The sequence below is a fragment of the Calonectris borealis genome, chromosome Z, assembly GCF_964195595.1.
Source record: "Calonectris borealis chromosome Z, bCalBor7.hap1.2, whole genome shotgun sequence".
Taxonomy (NCBI): domain Eukaryota; kingdom Metazoa; phylum Chordata; class Aves; order Procellariiformes; family Procellariidae; genus Calonectris; species Calonectris borealis.
The window spans coordinates 7758341-7773896 of record NC_134352.1 but is presented as its reverse complement, the minus strand read 5'-3'; the positions used below and the strand labels follow the sequence as shown (position 1 = coordinate 7773896).

General features: G+C 36.2%; 1 protein-coding gene across 1 annotated transcript in view; it reads left to right on the top strand.

Moving 5' to 3' along the window:
• RASGRF2 (Ras protein specific guanine nucleotide releasing factor 2) overlaps window positions 1–15556 on the top strand; it is a 130613-nt gene that overhangs the window by 63664 nt on the left and 51393 nt on the right. Inside the window, exons 9-15 of the mRNA XM_075138211.1 lie at window positions 214–332; window positions 5421–5581; window positions 6565–6655; window positions 7463–7599; window positions 11419–11501; window positions 13570–13818; window positions 14121–14509. Of these exons, the coding sequence (XP_074994312.1) occupies window positions 214–332; window positions 5421–5581; window positions 6565–6655; window positions 7463–7599; window positions 11419–11501; window positions 13570–13818; window positions 14121–14509 (1229 nt within the window). The remainder of the gene's footprint in view (window positions 1–213; window positions 333–5420; window positions 5582–6564; window positions 6656–7462; window positions 7600–11418; window positions 11502–13569; window positions 13819–14120; window positions 14510–15556) is intronic.

Genomic DNA, 15556 nt, shown 5'->3' with positions numbered 1-15556 from the left:
ATGATTGCAAGAATGATTTGAAAGGGAAGGAAAAAAGGCAAGAAACTTGCTCTAGAGTGATCATGTACTGCATGTGTACATCTGTTTTATAGCAGGTAGCAAAGGACATCAGCTACATTCTGTGTCTACACCCTAAGTGCAAGTGAAAATAGCACAACAGGTGCAAGGTACATTTCAGGGAATTTAAAGTGTGTTTTGTATTGTGTCTAACAGGGTGATGCATGATGAAGTGAGTGACACAGAAAACATCCGGAAGAATCTAGCCATAGAAAGAACGATAGTAGAAGGCTGTGATATATTACTAGATACCAGCCAAACTTTTATACGCCAAGGTAAGACATTCTTCTTTAAAGCTATCCATATAATCATGAAAAAAATTGCATGAAAACCAGTGGGGTTTGTGTTGCCATCTTTGGGCAATGTCCCTGCACTGGGCACAGCTAACTAAGACTACTCATGGTCAGTGGAGGTTAAGTCACAAAATGCCCTGATGACAACTAATTTTGGGCTGTAGTTGAACGCCACTTCTGTGCTGTTTTCTTCATGAACCATGAAAAACAGCAGCACATGAATGGTAAAACACTCGTGGGACAGTAATGTATGTACTGCCTGGACTGTGATCTTCAAAGGGATGGAAATGACTTACAGGTCTACAGAGATCAGGGCTGCCTGGCTAGTTAACGTGGCAGTCCCAGCTGATACCAACATCTGGGCAAAAGTGCAGGAGAAGCTTGAAGCTTTGTCAGTGGTAAAGGGATTGCTAGGAAACAAAACAGCTATCAGTTGTTACCATTTTTCTCAGTGCTTTGGAAACATCTCAAATTGATAGTGCAGACATAGATACAATACCTGAACATACTCACTTTGCTTCTTGAGAGATGCGTTTTTGGGCTGTAGTAGAAGTTCAGGATACATATAAAAAGCACTTCTGCAAGAAGAAGTCATGAAGAAAAGGCATCCTGTGTTCTGCCGGGAATGTAGGACTACTTCTAATATAATAGTTAGCAAAACAAGAGAGGAAGAGCCATACTGTATTCTTTTCTGTCTATTCTTGGTGGTTTTGGAAACTCTTTCTATTGAAGCTTAGGTATAGCAGAGGAATTTGTTGCTATGTTCCACAAAATCACGATAAAATAACTTTTCCATTTAAAATAAGTGTCACTTTTTACCAGGAACTGCAAACTGGTTGCAGTTCTTATTTGGTGGGGTTTACTTTAATGTTAAATCAACAAATGTGAAAACTTATAACTGAAGCTTATTTTTCTCCTTTTTATATAATAATTTACTTCTGGATCTTTTGTAACAAGTTAGTGGGTTTGTATATGGTAACTACAGATCTGTAGCGTAGGGTTTTTACTAGGTACAAGCTTCTTTATGTCTGAAAAGTGTTAAATTGTATTTAGGAAAGGTTAGGAATGTAACATCCCTTCATGTGACCTTTTCTAGCTAGCCTCAGCAGAATATTTGGTGCTTAAATAGAGCCATATACACAGCTGGTAATTTAATAGGTTTCATATACATTTTGAAATCCATTCTCTGATGTTTCTGTAGTCATGTGGCCAAACTATGAAACTTTGCATAATGACTTCCAAGATTGTTTGTAAAACTGTCACTGTTTTGTGATTCTTGATTCTTCATTAAATATGTGTTTTTGTTAAAACTGAGGTATTTAAAGAGTTTTGAATATGGCTTTGAGAAAAATATGAAGCTGTTGTGTTGCATCCACAGCCAAAAAATTATAGGGCTATGATTCTCCTAGATTGACTTGTACCATGCAATTTAATTAAATTTTAGAATTTTTTTTCAATATGATTACAACATTTTGTATTTATATATTTGTTGGTTTTTTCCCCTTTAGATTGGCTGGTATTATTTTGTCTGTGTACCCAGTGTTTCATCAGTATTGTTTTTTTCTGTGGGAATCAGTCTGAAAAAGGTTACTGTTGGAGTGTTAGACCCAGGTCAAACCCATAGTTTAGCTAAATTAAATTCAAATTTATTTCTGGGCCTACAGTCAAAGGATAGTGGACAAGACTGTATGTTACAGAAGGCTGTATCACAGTTTTATATTTTGGAACATCCACTGCATGTGATTTTGTGTAAGTGCAGAAATCTGAATAGAGCTAATGAAGTAATACTGAGCCCATTTTCCTTTCAGATCTGACAGTAGGGTCACTTCGACAGTGATATTTGTCTCCTCTAATTTCAATTAGGCTCCTATTCTTTGTGTTGATCCAGCGTAGGCGGGTACAGGAAACCTCTTTTCAGCTTAAAAAAGGAGAGAGGTGCCTTTAGCTTTGTTTAGGCTTTTTCTGTGAAGGTTAGTTACAACTTTGCCATATGTTATATACTTTACTTTTCTAAGAAGAGATTGGTTGAGACCATAGGAAGTATCTCTGGCAGTGCTTTGCAATGTATATTGTGGATTCCCCTTCGGGTTTCTTGGGGTCTCCTTTTCTGTGTCTCTTTCTTTGATACAGACTTTATTGTCAGGCACACTATAAGTCATGGCAGACAATTAAGGAACATTTTCTTTAAGAGTCTAAAGGAAACATAGGGAGTCGCAATCTGCAATCCAACATTGTTTGACACCCAGACAGCTGGACATCTGGAGGCCCTTTAGATGCATCCAAACACTCTGTCTGATGTTCCTGCCGTCAGCTGCTAGGAATTTACCTCTACTGATAAATATATAACAACTACAAAATCATGGAATAGTTGAGGTTGGAAGGGACTTTTGGAGATTATCCAGTCCAATCTCACCTGCTCAAAGCAGCATCAACTGGAGCAGGTTGCTTTGTACCCTGTCCAGTTGGGTTTTGGTTGTTTACAAGGATGGAGACTCCACAACTCCACAGCTCATTCTCTGAGTGAGCAACCTGTTCCAGTGTTTGACCATCCTTACAGTAAAATTAAAAGGCCTCCAGAATGGAGAAAGCTAAACTGAATTTGTAAATCAGGGAGTTACATGTAGACTGAAATAATTTTTTTTTTTTAAATATAACCTTTTGTATTTCTTGGATTGAAAAAAGACTAATAGAGTGATTATTCTGGCAGTATTGAAGTTCTGAAAGTGCTTAGGTCTGTAGCTGGATAAAAATTCCTGAGATTACAGTGATCGTCCAAACTATACTATTAACGAATGTTCTAAAATTAGCCTCACTTGCTCATTGCAACTGTACATTGGCCAATCGTGGCCTTTTTTTTCCTTAAGAGGAAATCTGTAGTAGAATGCATGGTGGGCAAATGCCCAGTTTCATTAATCGCAAAAGCTTGATGGGAATGCATGAGGTCCTTGCTTGATGTCAGCCTTGCAGCACGTATAGCAGATGTGTTTCTCCCTGTAAATATTGAGTGTCAAAGAGAGATAATTCAGTCTCTCTTTCCTGCATTTAAAAAACCTAGTTTCTTTTCATTTACCTTATTAAACAATAACATTTCAGCTCCATACAAGAACACCATCTAACCTTCAGCCCATTTTAGCAGAGCATAATATGGTATTCCTGAAAGCATCGTAATGAAAATCAAAAAAGTAAAATAGAAGGCGAGTTCCAAAGCTGTATCTGTAAGTGTATCATATTTATAGATACTATTATTCTAAGGAGCAAAGCAGAGGTGACATGTACAGGTAGAATATTGTTATCCTACATGTGTAGAGAGAATTTCAGGAGAAAAATGACACTGACAATTTTGTGGTGGGAGGTTACTTGGGAATTGTTTTGTACACACTCCTTGGCCTTGCAATGGGAGCTGGGGACAAATGGTGTAACAGAAAAGCCACAGTTCCAACACATGGGAATGATCTCTTTCCTGTCTTTCACAGTTGAGGCTGGTAGGCTGTTTTGTCCAGGGGAAATGTACAGCAACCAATAAGTATTTATGGGTTTTGGTCAGAATTTAAGTGAGCCTAAAAATGTTCCAGACCTTTGCAAATTTCTAGAGTAGAACTTGATTCCACTGTTTTGTTGCAGTGACAAATCACGTTGTACGCATTTAGTTAAAATACGAATTGACTGTCAAAGAACACTATACAGTCGTAAATTTACTGGTGTATATTTTGCTGTGCCAGACAGTATAAGTTTCAAATATATTAATAATGTAAGAGTTATTAAATGTATAGAGGGAGCTGAGTGTAGAAAAATGTAGATAAACAGTAGCTTTCTCATATACCTTAATTTCTGTGTTTGTTAGTTTAAGATTGTGTATGTGAACTTTGAACAAGATAATTTTTTTGACAATGTACAGTAAGAATTACTAATTCAATATTTCATGGATAATTCTTTCAGGCTTGCATTGTGTCAAGACATTGCCGCTAGTTTGAGCGTTGATATAGCTACGCTAGTCCAGTATCTTGTTGCCTCCAAAAGAAGCAGGCCAATATCCATCCCCTCATGCTTGTTCTGCTGCTCTTCCTTCCTTGGCATTATCACTGGTGCTTTTTTGACCTTGCAGTGAGGCATGTCAGGGAGCTAAGTCAGCTACTTCTTTGTAGCATTAGTTTCCTGCTGGTTTAGCTCTATTAGCTAGCTAATATTGGAATAAGGTGAGAGCAAGTGTAAAGGTGATAGTAAGGATAGATGCGTGGGAATGAGATTAGGAGGTCTTCTGGCTGCCCTGTCTGGTAATACCAAGTTGTATCATAAAATCTTTCCCTTTGATACACAGAGGAATTGCACTTCACCGCCAAATTTGACTCCAGATCCAAAATCAGAAGTGATACACATGGTGATATCAATCTGGAAAAGTTGATCAGAGCCTGGTTTTAAGCTATGAAACGGCAGAGAAGCAAAGCTGTCCCCAGTCTGGAGTTCTGCAGAGCACAAATTCAGACTTATGTAACCAGGTTCAATTTAGTTCAGAAGTGTTTTACTGGTAACACATTTTAGATGAGCTGTGGAGTGCTGAAAACTACGCAGTATAAGATAAGAGGAAGAAAAGTGCTTCATTTCCATCTCTCTTGCACACAGGCACATAAATTCTTTTCCTTCAAAACCTGTTCTTTTCATCCTCTGTCTCTTTGGCTTATAAGTAATGTATCTTTTGCAAGTCTAGCAGCTGTCAAAAGTGCAGTTTGCTGTTGAGCTTCATTTTCTGATCAATGTCCTATTAGTGTGTTTAAATTGCATAAGAATTTGTCCGAGATCTAATCCTGCCATGTACATAAGTATTAGTCTAGACTGTACTTGCTTGAGTCTATTTATCGTAAAAAACAAAGTGAACTTGTGCAAAAAAAGGTGATTGACTTGTGCTTAAAACAGATGCTGATGTATATTGTTACTTTCTAGAATGAAAAGTTGCATTAATTAATATAATATTCAATACATGAACACTTTAAACAGTGCTACTAAATATTACTATAGCAATAGTAAATATATTAAATAGTAAATGTAGCACAGTAAATTTTTTGTCTTTATTATCAGGTTCCCTTATTCAAGTCCCTTCAGTTGAGAGGGGAAAACTTAGTAAAGTTCGTCTGGGATCATTATCTTTGAAAAAAGAAGGAGAAAGGCAGTGCTTCTTATTTACAAAACATTTTTTAATTTGTACAAGAAGTTCAGGAGGAAAACTGCATCTGCTCAAGGTACAGACTTTACATTATGACTCAATTTACAACTTCAGTGAAATTTCAGTATTTTATTATTCTATGGCTTTATCCTGAGATTTTTGTGTGTAGTTATAAAGAGAAGTGAGGTGATGCACAGTGATTGATTGCTCTGTCTTCTCATTGCAAATAACAGAATTCAGCCAAAGTTCTTTTTTTCTAGAACTGTGTAATTCTTATAACCTGGGGGTTAGAAACAAGACATCAACATGTCTATCTGTATAAGCTAGCACTGAATGTAAGTCAGTTTGCAGTGTATAAATCAGCCAGTACAACCCCATGGAATTACCAATGAATAATTTCTAGAGCTCTAATAAAATTAATCGTAAAAGTCAATTCTGTTTTCCTGAACAGCACATTCTCTTAAACTGAAAGCTCTTCTAAGAACACTCTACTTATATTTGTTGAGAATCAGGCTTTCATAGTGTAGACTTATGAAGAAAGAAGTTTACAGGGTGGGTTATATATTGAATAGAATTTTAATTTGACAAAGACATTTCTGAGGGGTCATTAAGACTATTTGTATGCTTTCTCACCCTTCAATAGTTCTTATGCACCCCTTAAATAGTTCAAGTATTTTGCAAGGTAAATAGAGCATAACTGAACCTTTAAAAAAGTCTTGTTTGTATTTGATTTAAATTCAGGAGAAGATGAAATTCTAGTTGCCTTTCGTGAAACTTGTGAACAAGGATGTTCACAAGATAAATTATAGTGTGGTAAAAATGAAAGAAATTTTGTACATGTGAGCATCTTATTGATTTGTTGGATTAAGAAAAATGTTATATTTAATTATCTGGTTTTAGTTCTTGAGGAAAAATGTGCATCACGAAATTGATGTATCTTCCTAAGAGCTCTGAGTAATGTAAAATCTTAGAGTAAGGTATATCAAAGTTTAAAAATAACTATAATAACAAATGGGAACAAATGTCAAAATTTGTGAAAAATGTGCTTTGTTTTCATAGACAGGAGGTGTTCTGTCTTTAATAGAGTGCACATTGATCGAGGAGACAGACGCAAGTGATGATGATTGTAAGTTACATTCATCTGTTTGTAGTAATTACAGTTTCTGGTTTCTTAAAATTGGTACCCTTTGTTTATTTTTCATACGAGCAAATTGGTATGTTCTCCCCTTTCATGAAAGCAGAGGAGTACAATGTTAAACTGATTCAGTAGAATAGATGTTTTAATAACGGACATGCTGGCTTGGAGAAGGGTTTGTTTTGTTATGTTTGTTCTTGCTGTTGACATCCCACATAGGATTTTCAAGTAGACTGGCTGAAGGAATGTGACAAATTATTTGTCGATTTTTTTATACAAGTTCAAAAAATATGCCTTAAAAGAAGAAGCCGATAATTGGGTTTCTTGAATACATAGAGATTGAATGAGTTGGCAGAAGTAGTGGAAAGTTTTTGTCTTGGACTCCCTACAAATCTTGACTGCAAGCTTGTTCAAATGAAATAACAAAACACATTCCCAAGCTGATTGTATTGTTACGAATTTTGGCTTCCATCCTGCAGTTTTAGGCAAGTTTTGCACATGAATTGTGAAAGTAGTTTCATTAATTTCGGTGATACTTCGAGTATGCTGAGAGTATACCAGCGTAGAAGTGTTTGAAGGACTTTAGTCTTATTTGGTATCCTTAAAAGTAATTTATAGCGACTCCTGCTATTGCATGTTTGTAAGTTTTTTTGTGTTTGGTGTATGTGAATAACAAGATCAGTTTTGGATCCTCAACTGGATTTGCTCTTTGTCAGAGAGATGTTTTAAATTAACTTCCGTTTTAAATTAAAACATTATTTTCTTCATTTTATAATCTGAAATCTCACATTTTGACTTTTTTTCCCCCCTCTGGCTCTAAAGCAAAAGGTTCTGGACAAGTGTTTGGACATCTTGATTTCAAGCTTGTAGTTGAACCTACGGATGCTCCTCCTTTTACCGTTGTCCTTTTAGCCCCATCACGACAGGAGAAAGCTGCATGGACAAGTGATATAAGTCAGGTAGCTTAATGCATTCTTTATGTTATGTTGTTTGTATCGAGATCTTAGTTTATTCTGCATTTCTGAAAACTAATCCAAGAGAGGGATGTTGATTTCTTGAGGGCTGATTTTCCGTGATGTATAGGAAAACCCCTCAGTGTTGCCTGTTTTCCTCAAAATTCTGTCTTTGCATTTGAGTCATCAGTGAGATGTGTTTCTCAATGAGAGATGGGATATATAATACAAAATTGTCAGTTGACAAACATAATACTAATGGTAGTCATTTTTATGTCTAAGTAGAGCCCGTCCAGATGTGTATTTTAATTTAAGAAGGATAGTACTTGTTTGGTCATAAATTTCATACAGATCAAAAAACACCTAAGAATCCTGAGAGTGAAAATGATGCCATATCACATCAATATCATATCCCATGCAGTGAGAAAATGAGATAAACTCTGTTTTCCACCAGAAAGAATACTAAAAAAACATTATAAATAACTACTAAGAATTCTGACAATCTGCAGGAACTGTCTTTATTGTGAATCAAAAAAATGGTGTTTTAAAATACTTTAATATCGGGGATATTTTTTTTGTTTTTTAGTGCTTTTGGCTAAAAACATAGTAGACAAACTTTTATCAGAATCTATCCGGGGAAAGAAGCTAAACGCACTATGAAAAATCTGAACATTCAACTAACAGACCTGAATTTAGGCAATTGCAGTTTTATGTATGCAACCAACAAGTGCATAGATTTCTCTGAATTTGAGTCCTATTCTCTATTAATTTCAAAGTAAATAGTTGATTAGGCAAATATCAGTGTGGAATGTGATGGATTTCTAAAGATGCTACCATTGCTGGCAGCATCTCCAGATGAATTATCATCATAATGAGTAGAAATTGCTTAAAAATAAGTGTTCTGAGTTACTTTCTTCTGGACTTTTTTAAAGAAGCAAAAATATGGAGAGAAAAATCTGAAAATATGGTATGAGCTGAGAAGCCTGGTCTCACTGCAACTGAGTACATACAGATCTTACAGACAGACCTGGTTGGAGAATTTTTTACAAAATGGATTTTCAGTGAATTATGTATTGGAATTATTTCCTCCTATGGGGAGGAAAGACCATTTAAGAACTGGCCTGGAACATGGGACACCCAGGAATAAGTCCATTCTTAGCCTAAATAATAATGAGTTTAAAAGAGAAAGGAACCTGCAGTCCATGTAGCCTAAAGATCAGAGTTTGGGTCTGCTTCTGAAGGTCGGGTCTTCTCCTCCAACTCCAAACCACGCTACTGTGGTGTTACGGAAAGAGTTGAAAAGCTCCACGGCTGACTTGAGAGCTGCGTGCCTACAAAGCAGAGGTAGCAAGGCAGAGGTAAACCTTTACCTAGCAAGGCAGAGGTAAACACGACCACAGCTCAGAGAGCAAAGGGTTGCCAGGCTGCCAGAGAAAAACAGTAAGAAGCATTTTTCCCTTGATCCCTCTTTGAGGAAGGGGAGAACTCTCGGCTTTTGAAGACCGGGGTATTCTGAAGAGATACGGAGCCAACAATTAACAGCAGCTTATAAGTGAAAATCTGAGAAAACTGTGATTTATTAGCATTGTGAGGCTGAAAAAACTTCTCCAACCTTACAAAGGAAGGGAAGCCAGAGATGCTGAGGGGATAAGCAGCAGCTTACAAGAAAAAAGGAGTAAGAAGGGGCGCAAGATGCTGTGCAGACTGCACAGACATTTGGGGCGTGAATTGGTATCACTGTTTACAAGTAGCAATCAAGTCAGTTGATTTAGCACTTATGCTCAATCTGGAGAGCAAGAAAGAACAAAATAAGACGCATGCCACCCATCTTCTGCTGGACAAAGAAAATTTGGGGTGAAAATTTGAATAACGCATGAGAACTTCTAAACAATCTTGAGACCACTTGTCTCTTGAAAACCAAATTGTGTTTCTGACTAAGCCCATTTCCACAGAAACTGTGCCATAAAAAATTACTGAATCGCCTGCTCAGAAGTATTTTTTTCTTTTTAACTCTGGCTACAACCCTCAAGGAAAGCATATGAACTATGCTAACAAAAAGGGCATGTAAAAAGTACTTTTTTAGTAAATATGTGTTGTCCTATGTTTGCAAGTAAAACAAGTGTACATGTAGTTGCTGTTCACTCACAGCATTAGTGTTGGTGTCCAGAATTCTGCATCTTGTTAAATTATATATGCATATGACATAGAAGTCATATTTATCTATATGTTCCTAGTGAGGCTTCTTGAGTTTATATTCCTTTCATACAAACCATATAATTCTTACGAAAAATGCATGTTTTTTGTTGATGCTGAAGAAGCCTCCTCTCTTCTAGTTTGAGCTTGTTGTCCTTCGGCCCTAGATCCCCATTACACTCATTCCTTAGCTAGAATGATAATATCTGTCAGGGAGGTGATAAATGCTAGGCCTATGCAGACTAAAGATAACAGTGCTGAATTACCTCAGGCAGTTTTATGATTGGTGCTAAGGGCTTCTTTGCAACATTTAAAATTCAGATGGGGGAAATTATGTATTTTTATTAGATGTGTTTTTCTCAGTGCTTTTAGCTAACAATTTGATAAAATCATAATGTGAATTGTTACAACTGCACTTTTCAAATAGTCTTAAATACTTGATTTTAAACCACATATACTACATAGATCATATTTTAAATGTATAGTTATGTAGATATATTTTCAACCAGAAGAGGCCTCTGATTATCTTGTTTGACCAATCTAACATCAATCATTATTTTGCTATGAGATGTTCCAAAGGTAGCAGACTATTTTTATTCTTATAGTCAATGTAAATGTGTATGATAATTTTGGAAAGTCCTTTTTATTGGCATGAAGAAATACTGTAACATATTTTTTTATATATGTGTATGTACGATACATGATGAATAAAACTAGAAGATGAGCCCTGTAGCGTTAGGTAGGGGGTACTTTTTGCAGACCATATAAGCCTGATCCACTGGCAGGCACTCTGCTGACTTCCAAGAGCAAGGCTTGTGGTGCTGTGTTATCTTAACTACGTAAAAGTACCAACCAGAAGATAACGGTGTACAAATGGCTTTGAGCTACCCCTATGCGCTGCCAGCACTGAGCTGCTTTGAGGCTTGAAGAACCAGCTTGTGCACCCCTAGTTTGTAAACTTCTACTAGCCACAGGGCAACCTGTAAATTCTAAAGCAGTATGTGCTGTGACCGTGCCCCAGAAGTGTCTTTCCAGCTTCTAGTACCTAGCCCAAAACATTTATACAACAGTTTGCAAGGAACTCCTTGGACAGCATCTTCATAGCTATGTTTCACCATAACAGTACCATTTGAATTTATTTTTACAGGTGTGTTTCTAGAAACTGTTTATATTTCTCTTTGGTCTTTTTGCACGGTATAAAGGTTAAGGTATTAGTGTATCTGTGTATGAAGTATTCTAACTTTCTTGCAGTATTGATTTTTCAAGCTTAACACTGATTCAGGAAATGCTAGAGATGATATTTAGTTTTTGTTCAGTTTCAAAGGAATTTCAAAGGAAATTTCACTTCCAACTCAAAATACTTAATCATGTGGAAGAAAAGATGCTGAGCTGAATACTGTGAGTGTGCCAGTAAAGAGTGGACTTGCAGATGTGCAAATCAAAGGAAGAAGAGTAGAGGAGCATGTCCACTATAGTTCTTGCATCAGTGCTTTTCATTTATGAAAATACCTTTTACCGATCAGTTCATACCCTGTAAAAGCTATGCTTTAAGCTTACAGTGATATGAAAAGTGTGGAAGTAAGTACCCTTACCCTGTGTTTTTTTAACAGTTCTCAATGTTTATTTTCACAGTGCATTGATAATATAAGGTGCAATGGTTTAATGACCATCGTGTTTGAAGAAAACTCAAAAGTCACGGTGCCACATATGATCAAGTAAGTGCAGCATTTTTTTCCCAGTGAACAAAATAGCTTGCTGTTTTTTTTAATAAAAGTTTTAACAAAAGAAAATGTGTATTTGGAAAATACAACCTTCTTAATTTTTTTTTCCCCCATTTTTGTTGAATGGAATTAATTCTACATCCCAATACGTATCTTTTCAAACCCTTGTCTTGGAATGGTAGGGATAACTCAAAATGGTAAATTCCCAATCCACAGTATTGGACTGTATAGGATCACAACTCAGATTTTTCTATTATTTGTGAAGTTTCCTTCAGTTATGCTTCCTATGAATAATTTTATTCTCTGTTAGCTTTTCTCTGTCATACCACTCATAATTTTATTGAATATATTTTAAAACGTCTTAAAAATTCAGATGAGTGCAGACAAGTATCATTTTCCAAGGTATTTTGTTGTATTGGCCAAAATTTTTCTTCTCTTTGTTTCTCTTATTTCTGAGAAAAAAAAAATTTCTCTCATAATTTTAATTGATCACATCAAGGTAACATCATTATTCATAAACCTGCTTCCTTCACCCTTGGATTCTTTCAGTCATTTATTGTAATAACTGATTTTTATTTATAGACAGCAATTTTCAGTACATGATTCCAAATTTCTAACATAATTTTACCTCTCGGATCCTCCACAGATCTGTATTTACATGAGTTTTACCTACTATTATCCAATATAAATATTAAGGAATAGAACATGGGAATAAAAAAATACAAGTATTTCCTTTCTTACTTTCATCTGTCACTAGGCCATTTCTCTCTCTTGTATGTACTCCATACATGAAGGTTTCTCAAATGCCCCTTCTGTAGTTGTTGCCTCTCCTCTCTTTGTACATGTTTAGAAATGAAAAAGAGATAACATCTGTGAAAACACTGTTAGGGCACATACCTTTGATCCCTGAAAAGAAGGCATTTTATTGTCTTCATTTTTATTCCAGGAGCTCTCCAGTTTGTAAACACTTCTGATACCTGCTGAATGTTAACAATATGTTCATCTGTTTTTAAGTTGTAGAATACAACAAAGTCTTAATCCCAATGTCAAGAGAAAAAAATCTTAATTCTAAAAAACTTATAGGTTCTTAACAACAGACACAAACTTGGTGTTCTCTTTCTGAGATTTTACTCATCTGATTTTTAGCACACATTGACTTTTAGAGTCAGATGTCATTGGATGAAACAAAAAAAAATTGCCACTTTTCAGAGGACCCAACTTAAGAAAGAAGAAGGGTTTTTTTGTTTTTTTCCTGTAATGCAGTGTAGAAGTGTGTGGAATATCTTGATGATGTATTCTAAGAAAATCCAATCATTTTTACTGAAAAGATCAGGCAGTACCCATTTTTTTATGAACTAAATCTTCAACTAGATAAAATTAAGCAAAACTCAATTTGGAAAAAAACCATCATGAATAGGGTTATGTAAATGATTAATTTTTTTTTTTAAATCCAAACAAAAAGTAGTCCCAATTTTTTTACTGCAACAAAGCAGTAAAACCCTTCATGGTTTCTGCTTTGAAATTTGAGATGTTCCATGCTGTTCCCATTTGCTTTTTCAAAAAAAAAAATTCTTGGAGCCTGAGGGCTTACAAGTGAGCTTTAAGCTTAGCTAAGGGGTTAATTTTGCTGTCTCTTGCCGGAGTCCGTTAGTTATTTTATATAAAGCAAGAAGAAATTGCCATCAGTCCACAACTATTCTATAGTGAGCTTCTTGTACTATTGCCCTATAGGCCACAACAGCCTGAAAGAGACAAGAGGGGACAATTCTGCCTCCTATTTCAGTTCAGAAATTTAGGCTTCATGAATAATTTCTTAGATTTTGAAATGTAAATTAATTATTTGCCAAAAATGAAATTTAAATGGCCGTAGTTATGACATAAAATATAACTGAATGGAAGCAGGTTTCACCACAAATTAAGAGTTTTCTTGTGTTGATGAAATATGAGAATGCATATATATTTGCTGATTCTATGTTGACAGGAGCAGCTAAAATGATATCACTACTGTACCATATTCACTCTTGCTGTTTGGTAAAATGCTCTAAATTTAATTTTTGTCTAGATCCGATGCTCGTCTTCATAGAGATGACATTGATATCTGCTTCAGCAAAACACTGAATTCCTGCAAAGTACCCCAAATCCGTTATGCAAGCGTCGAGCGCCTTTTGGAGCGGCTAACAGACTTGCGATTTCTAAGTATTGATTTCCTGAATACCTTCCTACATACTTACCGCATATTTACTACTGCAGCTGTTGTACTGGAAAAACTTTCAGACATATACAGACGGCCCTTCACTTCCATTCCCGTCAGGTGAGCTCCTTTTTTCCTTCTATCATAGATTTCTTTACAGAATTACCATTTGTTTGTTTGTTTGGTTTTTACCATGTTTTTTTGTTATATGAATAATTTAAGAAGAAAGTTCTTCCTTTGCAAATAGGACGTAAGTTTTTAGATAAGTCTGTCTCAACTTTTTGCCCAGGCTTTGAGAACTAAATGTCATACAGATCTTGCAGTGCCATGCAGATTTGCACGAAGTTTGTCTGTGTGTGTTTTCACTTAAATCTGTTTGGTGTTTGTTATTATCTGTTATTTTTTTTCTTTCTTTCTGTCAGGTCTTTGGAGTTATTCTTCGCCACCAGTCAAAACAACAGAGGAGAGTACCTGGCTGATGGGAAGTCACCACACCTCTGTCGCAAGTTTTCTTCTCCTCCTCCGTTGTCACTTTCCAGAACTTCCTCACCTGTCAGAACCCGAAAACTCTCGTTGACCTCACCACTGAATTCAAGGATTGGTGCCCTTGACCTCTCTACTTCATCTGTGGCAAGCAGTCCTACCTCAACCTACAGCCCGGCCACCTCCCCCCCGCCAACGGGTAGCAAAGTACCGCTGGACCTTAGCAAAGGGCTTTCCTCTCCTGAGCAAAGCCCTGGCTCCGTAGAGGACGGCTTGGAGAACCCTCGTGTTGACCTCTGTAATAAGCTGAGGAGAAGCATTCGAAGAGGTATTCTATACCCACAAAATACTGAATGTTACTTTTGATAAATAAGTAACAGGTAGGCTTGACTTTTATCAGATTACCGCTGAGAAGTTGTTTCCCGTGTCTTATTTTCCCTCCTGATCACCGTAAGTTGTGTTGTGAAACCAAATACTCTGCACTTTGTTTCTTCTCCAGTAGAGGCTGCAATGCATTGTGTGTTTCCACCACTTTGTTGCGTCTTTGTAGGAGTAGCAGTATGGCAGAATGGCCTTGTCTGTTTTCACTTCAGAGAGTGTTAAGGGGAAAGGCAGAAGGAAATACTTGATGCCAGTTGTGTTTCCTGAGGTGAAGGATTTTGGAGTTGTACCATTACTACAGGAAATAAAATATTAAGTTAAAAAGAAATGGGGATGTAAAGACCTAACAGCTTTAACATGTTTACATTAACAGGGCTAGTTTTCCAGAAAGATTTCATCATTAATCCAAACAAATAACTTAGGTGATGCATTTGGTACATTGGTGAGATTCATACCACATGGTTGTCACCCATCCAGAAGTAGATGTCTAAAATAGATTGTTCCTGTGCAAATGCCTGTCTCCTCAATGGACTGTGTAAGACACCTTGGAATAGGTACTGCTTCCAGAGGGCTAAAGTTAATTGATACAAACCTCACTGTGGGCATCTAGAATGGGATCATTGTATTTATAGATGGCAAAGCAAAAAAGTAGCTCTAATCTCATAGGATGCATAAGTGTGCACTTATTTCTCATTGCTCTCTGAGGATGGAGGGATGGTATTCTGAATTAGAATAGAAGTATATAATAATTTTTAGTATTGTTATTACATTAAATAGAAGATGAGGAAATAAAAAAATGTTATTTTATTCCTAAAATTCATGTTTAGAAATGGTCTTACGTGGCCTGATTTACAGTCTGAGGAATTTGAACTGTAAGTCTGAGCAAAATGTAGCTCAATTTTACTTGCAAGTACTGTAACAATGAAAATTGATATAAACCAAGAGGAAAGAAGAAAAAGGTTACCAAACATAAAATAAGAAAAATATGATTGAA